Source organism: Culex quinquefasciatus, chromosome 1 (genome assembly GCF_015732765.1).
Source record: "Culex quinquefasciatus strain JHB chromosome 1, VPISU_Cqui_1.0_pri_paternal, whole genome shotgun sequence".
Lineage (NCBI taxonomy): Eukaryota > Metazoa > Arthropoda > Insecta > Diptera > Culicidae > Culex > Culex quinquefasciatus.
The window spans coordinates 54177117-54197563 of NC_051861.1; the positions used below are offsets into that span (position 1 = coordinate 54177117).

General features: G+C 38.4%; 1 protein-coding gene across 1 annotated transcript in view; it reads right to left on the reverse strand.

Annotated features, from left to right (window-relative positions):
- LOC6034764 (protein unc-13 homolog 4B) overlaps positions 1–20447 on the reverse strand; it is a 34388-nt gene that overhangs the window by 12882 nt on the left and 1059 nt on the right. The window contains exons 2-6 of the mRNA XM_038250041.1: positions 15452–15713; positions 5759–6096; positions 5524–5695; positions 4713–5305; positions 3617–4337 (exon numbers count right to left, since the gene is read on the reverse strand). Of these exons, the coding sequence (XP_038105969.1) occupies positions 3617–4337; positions 4713–5305; positions 5524–5695; positions 5759–6096; positions 15452–15713 (2086 nt within the window). The remainder of the gene's footprint in view (positions 1–3616; positions 4338–4712; positions 5306–5523; positions 5696–5758; positions 6097–15451; positions 15714–20447) is intronic.

Here is a 20447-nt window from a genome sequence, read left to right on the forward strand (position 1 = left end):
CTTCTGCCCTGATGACAGTTCTCCACTCTCTCGTCATCCGACCTACCCGTCACTGACATCGCGCGTGACTACCCGACCAGAATGCTACAGAGATTACCCGATCAGAATACTGTACTTCTAATGGATCACCACATCTCGTTTTTTCTACAGACAGATAATTTCTATATCAAAGTGAGCATCTTTGCACCATAAAGCCTCATCTACAATCTAATTCCGACAAGATCTTCAGAAACAATCACCATATCTTAGATCAATAATGGTTGTGTCACGTGTATATGACATTGTATTGAAGGTGCATTCTGAGATTGTAGATGAGACGTAACATCGATAGCACAAAACTCAACCCAGGGGTATGACAATCGTTTAACATCGACATTTTTTCATTCCCTAGATCAAACTATGTCGCAAGAGACAGGTTTCGATGGGTTGCGGTATTTCGTTTTATGACTACATTATCTTTGGCTCAAACCTGCCGTTCATCATTGTGGGAGTGGGTTGTGTAATTAAAGAATTATATCTTTTATCTTACTTGACAAGATTTGATGCTTTTTGGACAACATTTATTTTATTTAAGAATACCGCATATCCTACCTTTTCATTATTTTATTTATTTTTTTATTTTTTTCTTACTTTTTTATGAAAATTGAAACTAAGGTTAGGTCTTTCATTTACAATTCCTTTTCGGGCTCAAGGCTCCGATTCTCATAGGCTTCCTTATTTTGACCTTGTTTTGAATACCGGATTGAGGCTCTTTTTTAACGTTTGAATTCGAGCTCTAATACTATACAAAATTCTGTCGAGCGCGAAGCTTCCTGTCTTTCTCAATGAGCTCAAAGCTGAGAGCGTATATAGTTTTATCGAGCTTGGAGTTTATGGTTCCGAACTCTTGACCCTTATTTAAGAGCTTTAGGCTTATTTCCGAGCTCGTTGCTCATTTATTGTTCCAGCCAGTAACTCTACTTGTTCTGTTTTTTGTTTAGATCTTGTGGCTTAAATTTGTTTTTCAAAAGCGAGGCTCGAGCCAAGATTTTTCTTATTTTGTTTTTTTTTTTTTACGAGCTCATGGCTCAGTTGACGTGTCTGTAGCTCGGCGCTCTCGACGCTCAGATTTTTTTTAAAGAGCTCGTAGCGCAGACTCCTGAGGAGCTGAATGCTTTGAGTTTTGTTGTTTTTTTTAAGGGGTTCGAAACTCACACTCCTGAAAGCTCGAGCTCGAAGCTCGGTGATTATTATTATTTTTTAAGAGCTCTAAGCTCGGAGTTTTTTTTTTAACGAGCTCGAAGCTCCGGGTTTTTTTAACGACCTCGAAGCCCACATTCCTTAAGAGCTCGAAGCTCGGAGTTTGTTTTTACGAGCTCGAAGCTCAGAGGTTTTTGTTTTGTTTAAGGAGCTCAAAGCTCAACCTCGGGCTCGAAGCCCAATCCCGAGCTCGAAGCTCAATGTCCCGAGCTCGAAGCTCAATATCCCGAGCTCGAAGCTCAATGTCCCGAGCTCGAAGCTCAATCCCGGGCTCGAAGCCCAATCCCGAGCTCGAAGCTCAATATCCCGAGCTCGAAGCTCAATATCCCGAGCTCGAAGCTCAATCACGGGCTCGAAGCCCAATACCCGAGCTCGAAGCTCCATCCCGGGCTCGAAGCCCAATCCCGGGCTCGAAGCCCAATGTCCGAGCTCGAAGCTCCATCCCGGGCTCGAAGCCCAATCCCGGGCTCGAAGCCCAATATCCGAGCTCGAAGCTCCATCCCGGGCTCGAAGCCCAATCCCGGGCTCGAAGCCCAATATCCGAGCTCGAAGCTCCATCCCGGGCTCGAAGCCCAATCCCGGGCTCGAAGCCCAATATCCGAGCTCGAAGCTCCATCCCGGGCTCGAAGCCCAATACTCGAGCTCGAAGCTCCTTCCCGGGCTCGAAGCCCAATATCGAGCAAAAAACTCTCAGACTCCCAACAACCAATTGTTTGGTTTTTGTTTACACATGCCATACCGTTCGGTGTCGTCGTCGATTTTGTTCAGGAATCATCATAATACGGTAGTCACTGAAGTATTTTTTTTTTTAATAAAAAGCGACTTTGACGTAGTGAGGTAATTTTTGCACTACTTTCGTTCTTCTTTTTACTACACCTGCTCGTTGTTTTTGTTTACATCACTTTTCGTCACTGATTGAGGATAACCAAACCGGACCTGATGGATTCGGGACCATTTGGAGGATCCCATCCTCGTCGCCACTTGTGGCACCCTTGTTGGGTCAGGCCACACCGGATCTCCGGGATGTCCGTCCTGGTTCCCTCACTCTGCTTCTTCCTCCACTCACTCTACTCTACTCTTCTGCCCTGATGACAGTTCTCCACTCTCTCGTCATCCGACCTACCCGTCACTGACATCGCGCGTGACTACCCGACCAGAATGCTACAGAGATTACCCGATCAGAATACTGTACTTCTAATGGATCACCACAATGACCAAAGGTCTACCGGCAGCTGTCTTCAAGGATCTTCGCGCCAAGCTGGGATTGGAGGAGACGTGCTGTGATTGAGCAGGGGTGATAAGTTGGCAACCACCGCACTCTGTTCGCCCCTACGACGCTCAAGCCCACTGGGCACACGCGGGCTGCTGCTGTTTGACAGCTGCACTTCCGCTACCAGTCTGTAACCACGCTTTATTTTTCTTTTCGCTAAGTTAAACCGCGTGTTTTATTCCGGCCTCCCCGAAACCTCTTTACATATGAATAATTTTTTTTGAATAATCAAATTCCACGAATTTCACGCGTGCTGTAAAATCGTGAAAATTCGCTAACCCTAGTTATTATTCACAAAACGCGTTTTTTTTTTAATTTCTCAATATGGGTAGCTTACCACCCAATACTAGAGAGCAAGGTCAGAGTCAACTTAAATTATGTGTTATCAAAAAACAATAAAATTTACAAACTTTGTAAAACTTTTGTATAAAATCATAAAATAGTGGTTGTAACGACGTAGTCCCACGTAGACCGACTGCACGTCAAGGCGACGCTTCGTTGGTTTCCCAAGGCGGTGCGTCGGCTGTCACCCGAGACAGCAAGACGTCAACACCACCACGCCGCGGAAGGAGCCAGTTTGCAAGTCATCACCGTTGAGCAGAGATCTTACTCGTGACTAGTGCGTAGATTGTCCAAGAAGTTGATTTGTGGCACGGATAACGGAGTAGAGTCGAAAAGTAGTTGATTATATATTTATATTTAAAAAGTTCCCTAACCAATTCTACCTGCCAGGTGACCACAGTGTTTGCAGCACTTCTCGATTAGTGGTAGCGCGGGCTGGTTCAGAAGCCGGATAGGATTGAAAAGTAACTTGCCTAATTTGATTAACTAAAACATATTCTAAACAGTAGCTTAATTTAGAAGGGGAACAGCTAGGAGTCAGGACAATCGGCCAATCCAAGGAAACAGGTTGATGTGCACCAATTTATGTAAGCCCTACCCAAAGCCCACAATGAATTCTTCTAATAAAATTATTACAGCTTGAAGCTGACATCAGAAAATCGTCCGCTATCTTGAATTTGGGACGCCACACGTTTCCACCCCAACAGTGGTGATTCATCAAAGTTTTGGCTAGAATGATTTTTAGATGAGATTTATATCACTTACCCCGATGCTCCTCTTGAGAAATCGATTAAGCTCCTGTGGGTCGGGCCACGCCAGCTCTTCCCAGAAGGCTCGCATTTGGCGTACGATCGACAAAAATTCTGCCGCCGAAACGGACTGCCGGGAACCGGGAACCACTTCCAGCGTGTCACAATCGATCGCTTGACTCAGTCTGGCGAGCGCCTTCATGGCAAATACGTCACTCCAATGCGAAATGCCTTTGCTGAACCAAACGTGGTAGTTGATAATATCTGGGTTGTGAGCTAAGCTTAGTTCTTTGTCGGTTTCCATGATGAACAGCCGCAGCACGATGTACAGCTCGAACAACGTCGTGCTCATATCAAGCTGTTCCATTTCTCCGACGCGGTTGTGCTGATCCAGTCGAATCGTGAGCTTCTTGAACCCTTTGCACATTTTCTCCACGATTGGCTTGAGATGAGCTACGACACTTGCCTCGTGTTGCTTGCACAGCTCACGTGTGTACTCGATGTCTAGAATGCTTTTGAACGGGCTGTTGTAGTAAGAAGTTGCTCGAATTATATCACTCTGAAGCAATTGGATCAGATTTATGGAGCCTGTGAGCTTTTCTTCGTCGGAAAAAGTGGCCTTCATGGTGTTGGAAACGGCCTCGTCGAACCATTTTTTAGCACCTGTTCGTACTGCTAGCAGCACCACGTCATGGATGGAAATGTTGGGATTTTGTTCGAGCTTGTGTTTAAAGTGCCTGCAAAAATTAAATTTTAAATAAGTTTGTTGTGGACGGCAACACTGCGAGAGTGTACACCAGAAAGCCAAGTCTATTCGTGCACTCTGCGCGCCGCTGGGCTCTCCAGTTGCAGCATAGCTGTCACTGGTTGATGCCGTGACAGCGCATATATGTGATCTTTCATTTTAAAGTGTTGTTATGTTTTGTTGATTCTTTCGTTGTTCGTGAATAAATGTAGTCGTTCGTTTGTAGTTCTAGTAAAGAACTTGTTTTAATTCGTTTGTTTCCTGTCCGTGAACGTCTGGTTCTTGTGGTGTGAACCGCTTAAAGACGGGTCGCGGCCGGATCCAACAAAGTTGAATGAGAAAAAGATGATCTCAAATCACTACTTACTCAAACTTTTCTGGTGGAAATAGTGGTATGTTGCTCGTTTCCCTTATGCTGTCCACCTTGTCCAAAATGTGCAGCACCGAGGTTACAGTCTTTACGATGTCATTGTCGCCAGCGATTCGCTTGCGGAGTTTCATTATCACAGCCAAACAGGAAGGCAGCAGCAGCTGAACACCGTTCCAGAACTTGTTCAGGTCGCCCGGTGAGATCGAGTTGCTCCGCACGAGGGGGCAAATCTTCTCGAGCATTCCTTGAAAGAGACCGAACGCCACTCGGTACGTAACATGGATCGTGGTGTATGCATTCCAGTAGATGAGCACCTTTTCTGTCGCGGTCAAATCGGCACAAATGGCGTGCTGGTTGAGGATGGCTTCTCCTGCTGCGGTGAACTTGCCCGACCACCAGTACCGGGCCACGCTGGAACTGTTTAGTTCGTACTCCAGAAACAGTTTGGTGAGCATTTCATGCTGTTCGATGGCTTGTTCCTTGTTTTGAGCAGAGCTAAAGTGAAATTTCAGCTTGATTGTACCTTGTGGATCGGTGCGCTTGGTTTTGTTCAGCGAGTACCACATTACAAGGCCCGATGAGCTTATCGACTGAAAAAGATAAATAATTGGATTATCGGTTTGTTTTAATTTTATAAGCATCAGTTTATCAAAAACTTGTTAGCGTAGCTTTTCTGGATAGTGGTATTCAAACTATGCTCAAGCAAATCGAGCAAACGAAAGCATTAATTCAATTCTTAACAGTTTCATCTCGAATAGGATCTAGTTGAAGTATGCATTTCCATGCATTTATTTTTGATTATTCTTACCTCAACTGGTATACTGGTCCGCCCAATCAACTTCTGATATGAAGATCTCGGCTTGACGCAGCTCAATGCATACTTCTGGCATACCCTAACTGTCTTGGTAACCTTTGTCATGTTACAGTCATGATGGAATACTTCCAAAATAAGATTCTCGTTACTGTTTTCACTGGTTGGTCTATGGAGAAGAAAAAAAAAACAATATTTTCATCCGTCCACCCAACCAATCAGCTCAATTTACAGCGTGAAGCACTCCTTCCACTTGGGATTGTTGGTGTTTTCCTGAATTGTACTGCGCACCACGTCCGGTAATCCGGTTTGCAAGTACATTATCACAAACGCGTTCAAAGCACCGGTGACGGTTGCTCGTTCGGTGAGTTTGGCCTCGACCAGTTCCACCCGGAGATGCACCTCAGAAGCTGGTTTGACGCGGGCTTTCTTCAAAATCTCCTCGTGTGCTTTCTCGTTCATGTTGAACACGTCCTGGGCGTAGGAGAAGAGAGCCTTCTCCGAGACATCACTGTGATTGATGTTTCCGTGAACAATTTCCATCAGGACCTTCTCGTACAGGTCCTCGACCTGAAATTATCAGATTAAATAATTTAGAGAATAAGGGCCAAACACGATTCGAAACCTAAGGGCATATAAATCCATTGTGCACATAATGTTGGCCTATGAGGAATTCTCTGAGATTTCGGTCATTCGATTTTTTCTGTATTTTTTAATTCGGCTGAAACTTTTTTGGTGCCTTCGGTATGCCCAAAGAAGCCATTTTGCATCATTAGTTTGTCCATATAATTTTCCATACAAATTTGGCAGTTGTTCATACAAAAATGATATGTGAAATTACAAAAATCTGTATCTTTTGAAGGAATTTTTTGATCAATTTGGTGTCTTCGGCAAAGTTGTAGGTATGAATATGGACTACACTGAAAAAAATGATACGCGGTAAAATTTTTTTTGGTGATTTTTAATTTCACTTTTTGTCACTAAAACTTGATTTGCAAAAACACACTATTTTATTTTTTTTTATATGTTTTAGAGGACATCAAATGCCAAGTAAAAAAGTAAATCTTTACCAGTTCCTGAGGGGAACACCCTTGAAGAGTATCGGGGCCGGCATTTACAAAGCGGATTCAGTTGCAGTTTCATTCTCGACTTATTGTTAACATGTTAAGGTTAATGTTAACATTCCATAGGTCGCCTCCCTAAGGTGTCGTGATAAGGTCCAGTTTGTGACGATACACTACCTTCCCTTTACTAAGCAATCGATTCCAGAAGGGAAAAGATCACCAGTTGTGTTGGTCCGAGACGGGATTTGAACCCCGATCTACCGCTTACGAGGCGGAAGCGTTACCACTGGGCTACGTGGCTCGGTCATCAAATGCCAACCTTTCAGAAATTTCCAGGATGGGCAAAACATCTTTGATCGAGTTATGATTTTTTGAATCAATAAATTTTTTTTCAAAAAATCGAAATATTGGTCGCAAAAATTTTTCAATTTCATTTTTCGATGTAAAATTGAATTTGCAATCAAAAAGTACTTTAGTGAAATTTTGATAAAGTGCACCTTTTTCAAATTAAAGTCATTTTTATGTAACTTTTTTCAAAATAGTCGCAGTTATTGATTTTTTTAAAAATAGTGCCCATGTTTGCCCACCTTTGAAAAAAATATTTTTGCTGAGAAAATTCTCTATATTTTGCTTTTTCGGACTTTGTTGATACGACCCTTAGTTGCAGAGATATTGCTATGCAAAGGTTTAGGTTTTCTAAGTCTCACCCAGTGTTGCGATCCTCACGCGCTCACGCACTCGTGAGCGCTCATTTTTCGCTCATTCGTGAGGAGGAGCGCTGCGCGAGCTAGCTCACGTTTGCCCGCGCTCTCGTTTGCTCCGATTTTTTCAGCTCGCGTTTGCCTCACGCTCGCGCTCGCGCTTACTTTGGAAGTATCGCTAATCGTTTTACGTTTTTGAGAATGTTTTTGTTTTTTCAATTCTAGTTTGATTTTTTGCTTAAGGGTGCACACTGTGTGCACTGCACAGCAACCAAGGAAGTTGTTGTCTTCTTATTCCAAAATTGTCAAACTTACGGACCCAATCCTGCAAGAATCTGATTATAAAAATAGTCAAACGTTGTTGGGTAATTCTCTACCAACTCACACGAAATCGGGAAAAGTTGCCCCGACCCCTCTTCGATTTGCGTGAAACTTTGTCCTAAGGGGTAACTTTTGTCCCTGATCACGAAACCGAGGTCCGTTTTTTGATATCTCGTGACGGAGGGGCGATACGACCCCTTCCAATTTTGAACATGCGAAAAAAGAGGTGTTTTTCAATAATTTGCAGCCTAAAACGGTGATGAGATAGAAATTTGGTGTCAAAGGGACTTTTATGTTAAATTAGACGCCCGATTTGATGGCGTACTCAGAATTCCGAATAAACGTATTTTTCATCGAAAAAAACACTAAAAAAGTTTTAAAAATTCTCCCATTTTCCGTTACTCGACTGTAAAAAATTTTGGAACATGTCATTTTATGGGAAATTTAATGTTCTTTTCGAATCTACATTGTCCCAGAAAGGTCATTTTTTCATTTAGAACAAAATTTTTCATTTTAAAATTTCGTGTTTTTCTAACTTTGCAGGGTTATTTTTAGAGTGTAACAATGTTCTACAAAGTTGTAGAGCAGACAATTACAAAAATTTTGATATATAGACATAAGGGGTTTGCTTATAAACATCACGAGTTATCGCGATTTTACGAAAAAAGTTTTGAAAAAGTTACTTTTGCGTTTCTCTTTGTTTCGTCGTCCGTGTCTGTCGCGGGTGACCATGAATGGCCATGATCGATGACGACCAACTTTTTCAAAACTTTTTTTCGTAAAATCGCGATAACTCGTGATGTTTATAAGCAAACCCCTTATGTCTATATATCAAAATTTGTGTAATTGTCTGCTCTACAACTTTGTAGAACATTGTTACACTCTAAAAAATAACCCTGCAAAGTTAGAAAAAACACGAAATTTTAAAATGAAAAATTTTGTTCTAAATGAAAAAATGACCATTCTGGGACAATGTAGATTCGAAAAGTACATTAAATTTCCTATAAAATGACATGTTCCAAATTTTTTTACAGTCGAGTAACGGAAAATGGGAGAATTTTCAAAACTTTTTTAGTGTTTTTTTCGATGAAAAATACGTTTATTCGGAATTCTGAGTACGCCATCAAATCGGGCGTCTGATTTTACACAAAAGTCCATTTGACACCAAATTTCTATCTCATCACCGTTTCAGGCTGCAAATTATTGAAAAACACCTCTTTTTTCACATGTTCAAAAATGGAAGGGGTCGTATTGCCCCTCCGTCACGAGATATCAAAAAACGGACCTCGGATTCGTGATCAGGGACAAAAGTTACCCCTTAGGACAAAGTTTCACGCAAATCGAAGAGGGGTCGGGGCAACTGCTGTGTGAGTTGGCGGAGAATTACCCTGTTGTAAATAACTACGAAGCCAGTAATTTAGGGGATGCATCAAAAATTATATCGATAGTTCCCGTAGTATTGATAATACTAAAATGGCTGTAACAGAAATCTGGGTGCAAAAGCTATGGTTGATGTGTACCGTTATGGCGCAGCAGGTCAGTGGAAACATCTTTTTTTTAATATATGGATTGGAATAGCTTATTTTTATTACCGTCATCTGGAGCGAATCGGGATTCCATGGGGCGAATGGGGACAGCAGGTTTAGCAATATTGCAGCTGAATATTTTGATATTTTTTAGTGGTTTTGGTTAGACCAGATTCAGAGCAACAAAATGTGTACATTCGTTCCTAATTTTGAAACTGCTCTGAAACGTTCTGTCCCTATTATGTTTTTTGAATAATAGATTGGATTCGCAAGGGTCAAATCATTTTGGTGAACTGCAGTCAGATTTCAAAATATAAATATTTTCGAATGAATCGGCTGTACCTTAATGAAAATTAAGGTAAGCAGAGATAATTGCTGGGGGAAGGGTATGAGCGCCTAAAAAAACGGACTGAAAACCTTAGAAAAACATACAAAACCATGAATTAATTCAAGAAGATTTATGCATTAGAATGTTCGATTCAATGTTATGTACTTGGTTGATTAAAATATAACATTAAACTGTTTTATGTACCTAAACAGTTCTCTTTTTACAAAAAAAAAACCTCAAAATTGGTTGTGTTTGAAATAACCCATTTGAATGAAATAATATACATTGTCATTGCTCCTCTTCCTCCAAGTAAATTATATTTAACAACATTGGACATTCTCTAAAAACTTAATTCTAAGAACTTTAAAAAACATAATTTGTCAATTAATTCATTTGTTAACAAACAGTGCATCTCTTCACGGCAATTATTTTTTACACTAAGAATGAGCTCTTTGTTAGTTCACTCAAGAGTGAATCATTCTGCCTCTTGGCTAATTCTTAATTTAAAATAGAACGTATATTTCGGATCGCCACCTTAATCCATTTCATTGCTTACTTTTGTTTGTTTGACCACTTTCTTGTTTGTTTTTGCTGCATGTGCTGAGATAGTTCTAGAAACTTCGTTTCAAACAGGCAGATGCTTCAACAGGAAAAAACAACTACCTAGGGGAAATATACCCATTTTAATCACTCAAAGCCGTTCGACCAATTCTCATCACTTTTGCCATTTTCCGCTATAAAATCAACATTTTCAGATGTTTCAACAATGGAGAGTTGCTTGCTCACGTTTAGTTGAGCTATTTATTACTTTCGAACAGTCAAAAACACTTTATGAAAGCTGTAATTCATGATCAAAGTGCTGATAGGCCGATAATAGAAATAGGCTTAAAAAGGGTATAGTTCCCCTACTTTGGCTCACCCGCTCACGTGAGCGCAAAACGCTCCGGTGAGCGTGAGCGAGCACGAGCTACCTGATAAAAACTCACGCTCCAGCTGGAGCGAGCACGTCTTCCGTGAGCGCTCGCTCATTCGCAACCCTGGTCTCACCCAAACAATCCACCATTTTCTAATGTCGATATCTCAGCAACTAATGGTTCGATTTACAATGTTAAAATATGAAACATTCGTAAAATTTTCCGATCTTTTCGAAAAAAATATTTTCAAAAATTTTAAATCAAGACTAACATTTAAAAAAGGGGGTAATGTTGAATGTTTGGACTTTTTGAAATGTTAGTCTTGATTTAAAATTTTTGAAAATATTTTTTTTCAAAAAGATCGGAAAAATTCATGAATGTTTCATATTATAACATTACAAATCGGACAATTAGTTGCTGAGATATCGACATTAGAAAATGGTGGGTTGTTTGGGTGAGACTTGGAAAACATCAATTTACTTGTTTTTAAACCTTTGCATGGCAATATCTCAGCAACTAAGGGTCGTATCAACAAAGTCCGAAAAAGCAAAATATAGAGAATTTTCTCAGCTTTTCAAAAATATTTTTTTCATAGGTGGGCAAACATGGGCACTATTTTTAAAAAATCAATAACTGCGACTATTTTGAAAAAAGTTGCATAAAAATGGCTTTAACTTAAAAACGGTGCACTTTATCAAAATTTCACTAAAGTACTTTTTGATTGCAAATTCAATTTTACATCGAAAAATGAAATTGAAAAGTTTTTGCGACCAATATTTCGATTTTTTGAAAAAAATGTATTGATTCAAAAAATCATAACTCGGTCAAAGATTTTTTGCCCATCCTGGAAATTTCTGAAAATTTGGCATTTGATGTCCTCTAAAACATATAAAAAATTAAAAAAATAAAAATAGTGTGTTTTTGCAAATCAAGTTTTAGTGACAAAAAGTGAAATTAAAAATCACCAATAAAAATTTTACCGCGTATCATTTTTTCCAGTGTAGTCCATATTCATACCTACAACTTTGCCGAAGACACCAAATTGATCAAAAAATTCCTTCAAAAGATACAGACTTTTGTAATTTCACATCTCACTTTTGTATGGACAGCTGCCAAATTTGTATGGAAAATTATATGGATAAACTAATGATGCAAAATGGCTTCTTTGGGCATACCAAAGCCACCAAAAAAGTTTCAGCCGAATTAAAAAATACGAAAATTAAAATTTAAGAAAAAAGACCGATTCCGTAGAGAACTGCTCTGCCATTCTACGCATAATTGTCCCATGTCAGTTTTGGACGATTTTGACTTTATGACATTTTTAAGATTAGTTTGATGTGTACTTTAAGAAAAACACATAAAATCTGGTACTTTGTTCGGAAACTCATTAAAAACAACACCAATTACGTCGTCGAAAAATCCGCCGGCATCCGAACCGGTCCACAATTCACAAGTTAACCTATGTGGCATCGGAAAGGGCATAAAATTTCCGATCTTTTGATACCCATACATCTAGGTTTTCTATAAAACCTACGTTTTTAAATACCTGGGCAAAAAGTAAGTTTGATCCACGAGAACAAAAAATACGAAATTCCATACATTTTTGGCAGATTGCTCAAACGAAACCATAACAACGTTTTTGCTTAGGTATTTAAAAACGTGAGTTTTATAGAACACCTGGATGTATGGGTATCAAAAGATCGAAAATGTTATGCCCTTTCCGATGCCACATAGAATAACTTGTGAATTGTGGACCGGTTCGGATGCCGGCGGATTTTTCGACGACGTAATTCCGGGTTGGTACGAAATTCCAACGAAAAATCTATTCTAGCGATACAAAGACCCCCAAAACGATGTTATACCCACTCCAAAATGTTTATTTAGCAATTCTATGGTAATATATTGACATTTAGTTAAATTGAAAGTTTGCAAAATTAAGTTTAGATAAGTTTTATATAGAATTTCAAGAGTTATATAAACTTTTATACTAAGTAATTAGTAAACTTTATATTCAATCCAAATTATTTTTTTAATCAGTCAAGGATGCATATTTGGAGTCGGGAGACTGGATTTATGGTGATTTGTCAACAAATAACTTTATTTATGTTAATTTTTCGAAAGGTGTACAAACTTTTTTTGCACCTTGTTTATTTTTGTAATAGTATTTGTTATATAACTTTTTATAGAAAACATATTTTCATGAGCTTTTTGCAGCAAAATGTTCGGCATGAGTTTCTGAACAAAAGGTAGTACTAGGTTTATGTCAACATTAAATTGTTTACATGTTTCATCACAAAATGTGCATAGTGCCCAAGGGGTGTAAATACTTTTTTACATACTGTATTTTCTTACACGAAATCATTAGTTTTACTAAGCATTATGTCTTGTTTACCTGTTGTAAACAAGAGAATCACAAATAAGGGTGATAAACTGCTAACTGGGGCGATTAGGGACACATAGGGCGAATAGGAACCCACGATACAATTATGCGTAGAAACACAGAAATCGGTCGAAAAATTTCAATCGCGTTTTTCTCAGTTGCACTTTTTTGAACATGGGACAATTATGCATAGAACGGCAGTGCTCCTATCAAAACTTTGACGCTCAATTCACCTTCAAAAAGGCTTGTTCATCTGAAATCGAGTTATAAATAGCTCAGTCAAAGAAAGCAATTTCAGATCAAACGTTTGCAAATAATTTGTTCAATTGTAAAGTAAAGTAAGTCTTTCCCAGTTCCTGAGGGGAACACCCTTGAAGAGTATCGGGGCTGGCATTTACAAAGCGGATTCAGTGGCAGTTTCGTTCTCAACTTAATGTTAACATGTTAAGGTTAATGTTAACATTCCATAGGTCGCCTCCCTAAGGTGTCGTGATAAGGTCCAGTTTGTGACGATACACTACCTTCCCTTTACTAAGCAATCGATTCCAGAAGGGAAAAGATCACCAGTTGTGTTGGTCCGAGCCGGGATTTGAACCCCGATCTACCACTTACGAGGCGGAAGCGTTACCACTGGGCTACGTGGCTCGGTCGGTTGTTCAATTGGATGGAACAAAATGTATTTTTTTGGTAAAATTATCAAATTTTGTCATTGTGTTATTTTCTACGAAAAAACAAGCATGGAACATTAAATTTCACTAACTTATTTAGTGGTCGATTCTTTATGCAAAAGGGCCGTTTAACAAAAAAAAAATATAAGCGATTCTCAACCTTCTTCCAGGCTGGTACCCCCGTAGGGAATCGCTAGAATAGGGTATGATCCCGTTTCAAAATTCGTCTTGAACAAAATATTTCTTATGTTATTACCTGATTTTTTTGTTCCCTGATTCCATAAAATTTAACATAAAAATTGAGTAAAAGTTGATAATAAAATAAATGAAAAAAAAATGTTCAAAGATATTGATATTTAACATGTTTAACAAAGCTGATAAAGTGTGTAACTCAATCCGAATTTATAGAAAATATTCCTTTTTTACATTGTGTTTCATTCAACACCACAAAAAAACTCCAACCATTTTGACGAATTGTTCTGGCAATGTTGAAAGAAATATTTGATAAAATAAACAAAAAAAAGTTGAATTTCAAAACGTTGATAATTTGGTTGGTTGAATATTACCGCTTGTTTTCTAAAATATATGTAAAAATGTGAACCAGATGAAAATTTGAGAAAAAGTACGCTTAAATTGTTTTTGGAAGTGTCCTATTTTCATGCTCACTTTGTTATAGCAGAACTATCTATAACTTGACAGCGCAACTTTCCTATTTTGAACTTGAAAAATATGATAGCAATGATAAATCATTCAACATCATGATCTTGCAATTTACTGCTGTCACATTTTTTTAAAATTGTTGTGTTTACTACTGGCAAGGATGTTTGATTCTGTAGTGCTTCCCAATATACAGTAGCTATTAATCAAACACCACTTGAAACACTTTTATTGATGCTGTCATAAAAATAAGCAATTCACATACCTTACTTATCACATGTAGTACTGACATAAGAATGCAATTGCAAAGTAATAAGAATTTCTCACGAGTTTAAGTTCTATAAAGATTCTATCACCCTGAGTTTTGGAACAAGTGAATAAATGCATTGTTAGACGACGTTTACGAGCCAACGCATGTTTGAGCACGCTAATCGGATGCCTCTGTCTAAACATGTAAATCATCCCGAGAGTTCAATTCATAAATCATTAGCATCACTTTCACCCGGCCTTTGCTTCGTCAGACAGAATGGAGGCAAGCAAACATATGTTTTGCGTTGAATTTCCCCGCGTTTTCTAGTCCATCGATTCGTCAATATATAGAACAACCATTTGAGTGTGCAGATTTGATTTATTTTTAAAACATCTCCCTACCACCATGGAATGATGATCCTCGCGTTTTGTTACGTGTGTGTTCTACTCGCAAAAGCTATAAATAATGTTATTCAACAACAATCTCGTACTCAACCCGGTTTTTGTTTGGGATAGGTTCTAACCGGACTCCGCTCGCGGGGTGTTGGTGATTAATCGATCGAATCTGGCTTTTCGCGCAAGGGCGCACTCTAGTAATAACAATGAGGATCATTAAGAGCAAAAGTGAATAAGTAATGAAGAATTCTCTAGAAATGATTTGTTGAATCATTTTGGATGTTTTGACTTTCAATTTATTTTAAAAGGAATAATAATAATCGGAAACCGTATTTTTTATATTTTAAAGTTCCATTTAATTTCCATGATATTTACAATTATTATCCCCGATATAATTAATTCAATAAGTTATAATAAAATGTTTTCAATAAAAGCGATTGAAAAAAAAATCTTTGAACATTGGCAGAGTTAGTGAGTATGTAAGTTTAATTCATAAGTTTTGTATTATACGTTGGGAAAATACATTTTACAGAAAATAGCTGTAATCGCTTTACCAAATTATCTTAATTATGCAAATTTCACTTTTGGTATGATATCAACTATATATTGATTTCTTGAACCTATGTCCGGAACCTCAACTCGAATGATCAATTTTGGAGTGATTAATTGCAAGAGCTCAAGAATGTATCAATCCTCAGAGAATTGCTTTCAATTAGCTTACCGCGTCCGCCTCCATCGTGCCCAGCATCGTCGTGTTGGCCTCAGCTGTGGGAACATCTTGATGATGATTGGCAACAGTAGCCGCGCTGCCGTTGGCAGATGACGGATTAACCTGGGCGGGTGTTGTTCCCCCAAACAGTTCCTGCGTTTCCGCTGTATCATCCTGGGGAGTGACCTCGCGTTTCGTTTGCAGCTCCAAGTGACGCGATCGCTGTCTCAGTCGGGTGCCGAACTTTTCGAAAAACGCCTCCCTCTGCAATGCCCTAAAATAGAAGACAAATGGAAAAATTTATTGCACCAGTAGTCAGTCGTAAGCGTTAAATGGCTGTTTAGTATCGACCGGTCGGTTGGTTTCAAAGATCAATCAAATGGCAAATAAATTCCAGTTTACGAATTTAATTTACAGACTTCGATTACCGATTTGGCTTTAAGCAACACGCAATCGAGCACATGTTTAAATTTATTAGAGGCTGTGCTGGATCGCTAGATGTTCTGTTCTCTAGACTGACAAGTAAATTAATGCCAAAATATTTCTCAGAGATGTCCAGACTGATTTATTGTTTGCTTTGGATTTTTGGTTAGACGACGTTTCTAAAAAAAGCACTATAGAAGTTTGCTTTCTTCAGTTGTTCTGTAAAATTCATACTTTCAAATTTTAATTTTAATTTATTACTGAATATTTATTAGGACATGTAAAACAGGTAAAATAGAAAATAATAAAAATACACACAAACATAAACTATTAAAGTTTAAAAATAGCAATAATACATTACACAAATAGATTTTGAAGTTGATGTCAGTAAACGCTATTCTTTTATTCTAATTGGGCTCCTTGAACACGCTACAATCGACAGAATTGAATTTTAGTGAATTCCCTGCCAATAAAGTAAATTGTAAATTGGGTCCTAAAATGAAGCTTAGATTGAATACAATGACCCTTTGTACGACCACAAAGAGTTTAAAATGGATTTTTAAATCAATTTTTAAAATTTAGCCTCGCGGTCCTTCTTGACAGAAAAGCTCCTACTTGACAGTTCGTTCCAAGGAGACCATAGTTGATCCATCGAAAAAATGTTGTCTTGCAAAAAAAAATTTTGCATTAAAATGAAAAAAAGTGATCAGAAATGGTTTTTAATCGTGTTTTTTACCGTTGTACATAAAAATTGACATAGGGCTTTAGTACCCAATTTGCTATTGAATCATCTTAAGCAACCATGCGCAACCCCTTATTTTTGCTTGCCCACAGTTAAACGCCTCGGGGTGCAAATCCCACCTCGGACCAACACAACTGGTGATCTTTTCTTTTCTGAATTCGATTACTTAGTAAAGGAAAGGTAGTTTATCGTCACAAACTGGACCTTATCAAGGCACCTTAGGAAGACAAACTATGAACCTTAACATGTTAACATTAAGTTGATACAAATACAAATAAACGTGAGTGCGCATGGTTGCTTAAGATGATTCTATGTGTTGATAACGAGAAACGTGTTAAATTCCATGTAAATAAATACCGTAAATGTAAATTTTCACGGAGCAAAAAACTAAATTTTATGGATTTAAGCCTTCCGTAAAAATTCCTCTCACCCAGTCGGCCTGGGTTCGATCCCAGAAGGTCCCGGTGGCAAATTTTGAGACGAGATTTGTCTGATCACGCCTTCCGTCGGACGGGAAGTAAATGTTGGCCCGGACTAACCTAAAAAGGTTAGGTCGTTAGCTCCGTCCAGGTGTAGGAGTCGTCTCCCTTGGTTCTGTCCTGGTGGAGTCGCTGGTAGGCAGTTGGACTCACAATCCAAAGGTCGTCAGTTCGAATCCCGGGGTGGATGGAAACTAAGGTGTAAAAAGAGGTTTGCAATTGCCTCAACAATCAAGCCTTCGGACACTTAGTTTCGAGTAGGAATCTCGCAATCAAGAACGCCAAGGCAATGCTGTAGAGGGAATAATTTGATTTGATTCGTTTTTTTTTTAAATTCACTGTCCCACCCTTTTTATTTATTTCGGACTACATGACAAACATGAAAAAGATTATAAAACAATACCATCAGCAGGAGTGACATTGGGTCTGGGGAAAGAGATTGGGTCATACAAATTTCAGCATTTTTGTATGACCCAATTTCACCCCCAGACCCAATGTCACCCCTGATGATGGTACTTAAAATGTGGGTGTTTGTTGGCAAAGTAAAGCCATTTTTATGTCACTGTACCACCAAGTATTTTCTCCCACCCTTCTGACTTTTGCCAGAGTCATACAGTTTAAAAATATTTGCATCGGCTTTAGGATTTGTAAATATTATGCACTTTTCAAAACCATATTTACATGTTATAAGAATCCGCGTCATGAGTCACTAATTAATTTAAAACAATGATAAGCAGTTCAAAAATCACAGCAGCAGTTACGATAGCGTAATCTGTGTTTAAACTCTAACTAGAAGCTCAGCATTGCGCCGATTACGGACGAGTGTGTCATCTGGATTCCATCGTTTCCAACTCAGCACCGGCTGGCGCTGGCGCTTTTAATTCATGGATAAACAATGGTGTCTCACCAAATGAGCACATCGTTGGCTTTGCCATTTTCGCGGGAGTCTTGGCATACGCGTACGCGAGATGTACGAGTACTTGGGAAACATGGAAGATGCGCCAGCGTCAGATAGAATTCATTAACATTTGCTTGGAAATTCCGCGAAGGTTAGGTTATTTCATATTTTTTATAGTTTTAAACAGGACAGCTCATATTTCCAACAGAGTAAAATGAAGGATTACGATATAGCTTTCTATTATGCCATTACCGAAACAAATAAGTATTCTTGATGAATGGCAGGAAATGCAAAATATAATTTTAAGTTAAAAGTTTCTGCTAGAAGCTTTAACATTTGGTCCGTTGTTATCAATTATTATGTCAACTTTTTATTGCAACTGAAATTATAAATACTGCAAGCCGACTTATTTTTCGTTTGCTTCAAGCGTACAAATTATTCATCGACCCGAATGTGCCCAGCATCACTTGTTAGAAGTGTTTGAGAAATAAATTTTCACATACCAAATTTCATAACATTGATCACAAGGCTAGCGACAAGTTCCGTCTTCGCTTTTGTATACTTTTAGACAAATTTGAACGCGTCTCTGCATGATAAATCTAACAAGCTTATTTATTGTATTTAAGATTCGAGTGGATGTTTAAATATCGTTTGTGTATTCTTCACTTTCGAGTCCAATAGGTCAACCCAGCGAGAACGACCAATCTACAAACATTAATCATTAGGTAGAACTACCGTTATTTGGCGTTAGTTTGATTCACGTGTATGGCCGAAACTTCATCAGTAATAAAAATTACACTCGAATTTCACACGAAAATTGGAAAATACCCCGAGCTTTAGTTAAATCACCTGAAGCGACGACACCAGTTACCGTACTCTTCATATATTCCCTCATTCTCAGTTGTGTGCCGCAGTGCTGTTCCACAAAGTTGTTTATGATGCGAAACGACGGCCACTAATTAGTCTTTGCGCTAACCGGTTTAGAGGGACCGGCGATTTCCTGCTGGCAGTCACCTCAAACCTACCTGTTTGTCGCTTTGCTGGACTTTGTTGGTTGAATTTATTTGAGCATTTCAGATTTTGTTTCAAAGCCTCTACAATAGGGTGCCCAGAAAAAATGACCCCCTGCTCCACAAGCGGAAAACGGTTTTTTGGGTTATTTTAAGCATCTGTGCTAATTTTGATCGAAATTGGTTGAGATTAACCCATTGATACCCGAACCTAAAGTTGGTGAAAAAAATGTTTTTCATACAAAAATGACTTTTTTAAATCGCTAATAACTTTTCAGGATTAAGTTTTACAGCTTTGGTATGTTCTACAAAGTTGCAGAACATTAAATTTCCAATGAGAATCTCACTTTTGGGAATATTTGGATGTAAGTAGCGCACCGTGTAGACCAAATTGTAAGAAAATTGGGTTTTCCATACATTTTTTCGATTTTTCCCATACAAACTTCACCCCCGAGTATCAATGGGTAAATGTTAACCGATTTTGGTCATATTTGGCCCAGAGTCCTAAAATAGCTCAAGGATCAATATTCAGCTTGTGGAGCGAGGTTTTGAGAAAAAGTCCCGTATTCTGGGCACCCTACTCTACAAACGAGAAATGTGCAAATTTTTAACTGAAATTCCATAACAATAATAAAAAAATAACTTTAGAGAAGTGGCGTACACAAGTCGTACATTCATCTAACGTGATTTACCGCTAAAACATAATTTCCAGTACTGTTATTTTTGACGATGAAAAGTAGGCCGTTTCATCACGAAAAGTTTCACAACGACATTGAAAAAAAAAATACAATTTTTACTATTTAAAAACATGTTTACCAACCGACACAGTTTATTTATATTTCAAATACAAGAAGGATTATCATCTTGTCATTTGTTTCCAATTGCACCAATTGATTTCCACCATGTTGTTTCAATCCACAGAATCAAATATTAGTTCATTTTCTGTCAAAAAATAATAGGCTAAATTTCCGATATATTTGCAATTCAATCATTCTAAGAAACCAAGTAGGGATTCAATACATTATGAAAGAGAGATTCACTGGATGCTCTTGGTTTTTCGAAATGATTCCAAAGCATTATACACGAAGTTACATTTCTTAACGTTAAGTAGGGGAAATTCTCGTACGTTTGGCAGGTTATTTAAACAACTAATTTTGCAAAACATTGGATAGAAACTTGCTTGGTCACTTCTTATTGAGCTATTTATCACTCGATTTCAGTTGAAATCGCTTTTAATTAGCTTTAATTGAGTGTCAAAGTTCTGACCTGCCAACATTAGAGGCACGCTGGAATTAGATGCTGTTCCCCTACTGTTATCTCTTAAAGTGAAAAAAGTGTGAAAAGTGATTTTTGCGGATTGGATGGAGGTTCTTGAAAACATGATGCTTCGGTTTATTGCAGTCACTTGCGTCAAATGTGGAGTTAATAAGTTCTACTTTTCAGCACTTGTATCAAA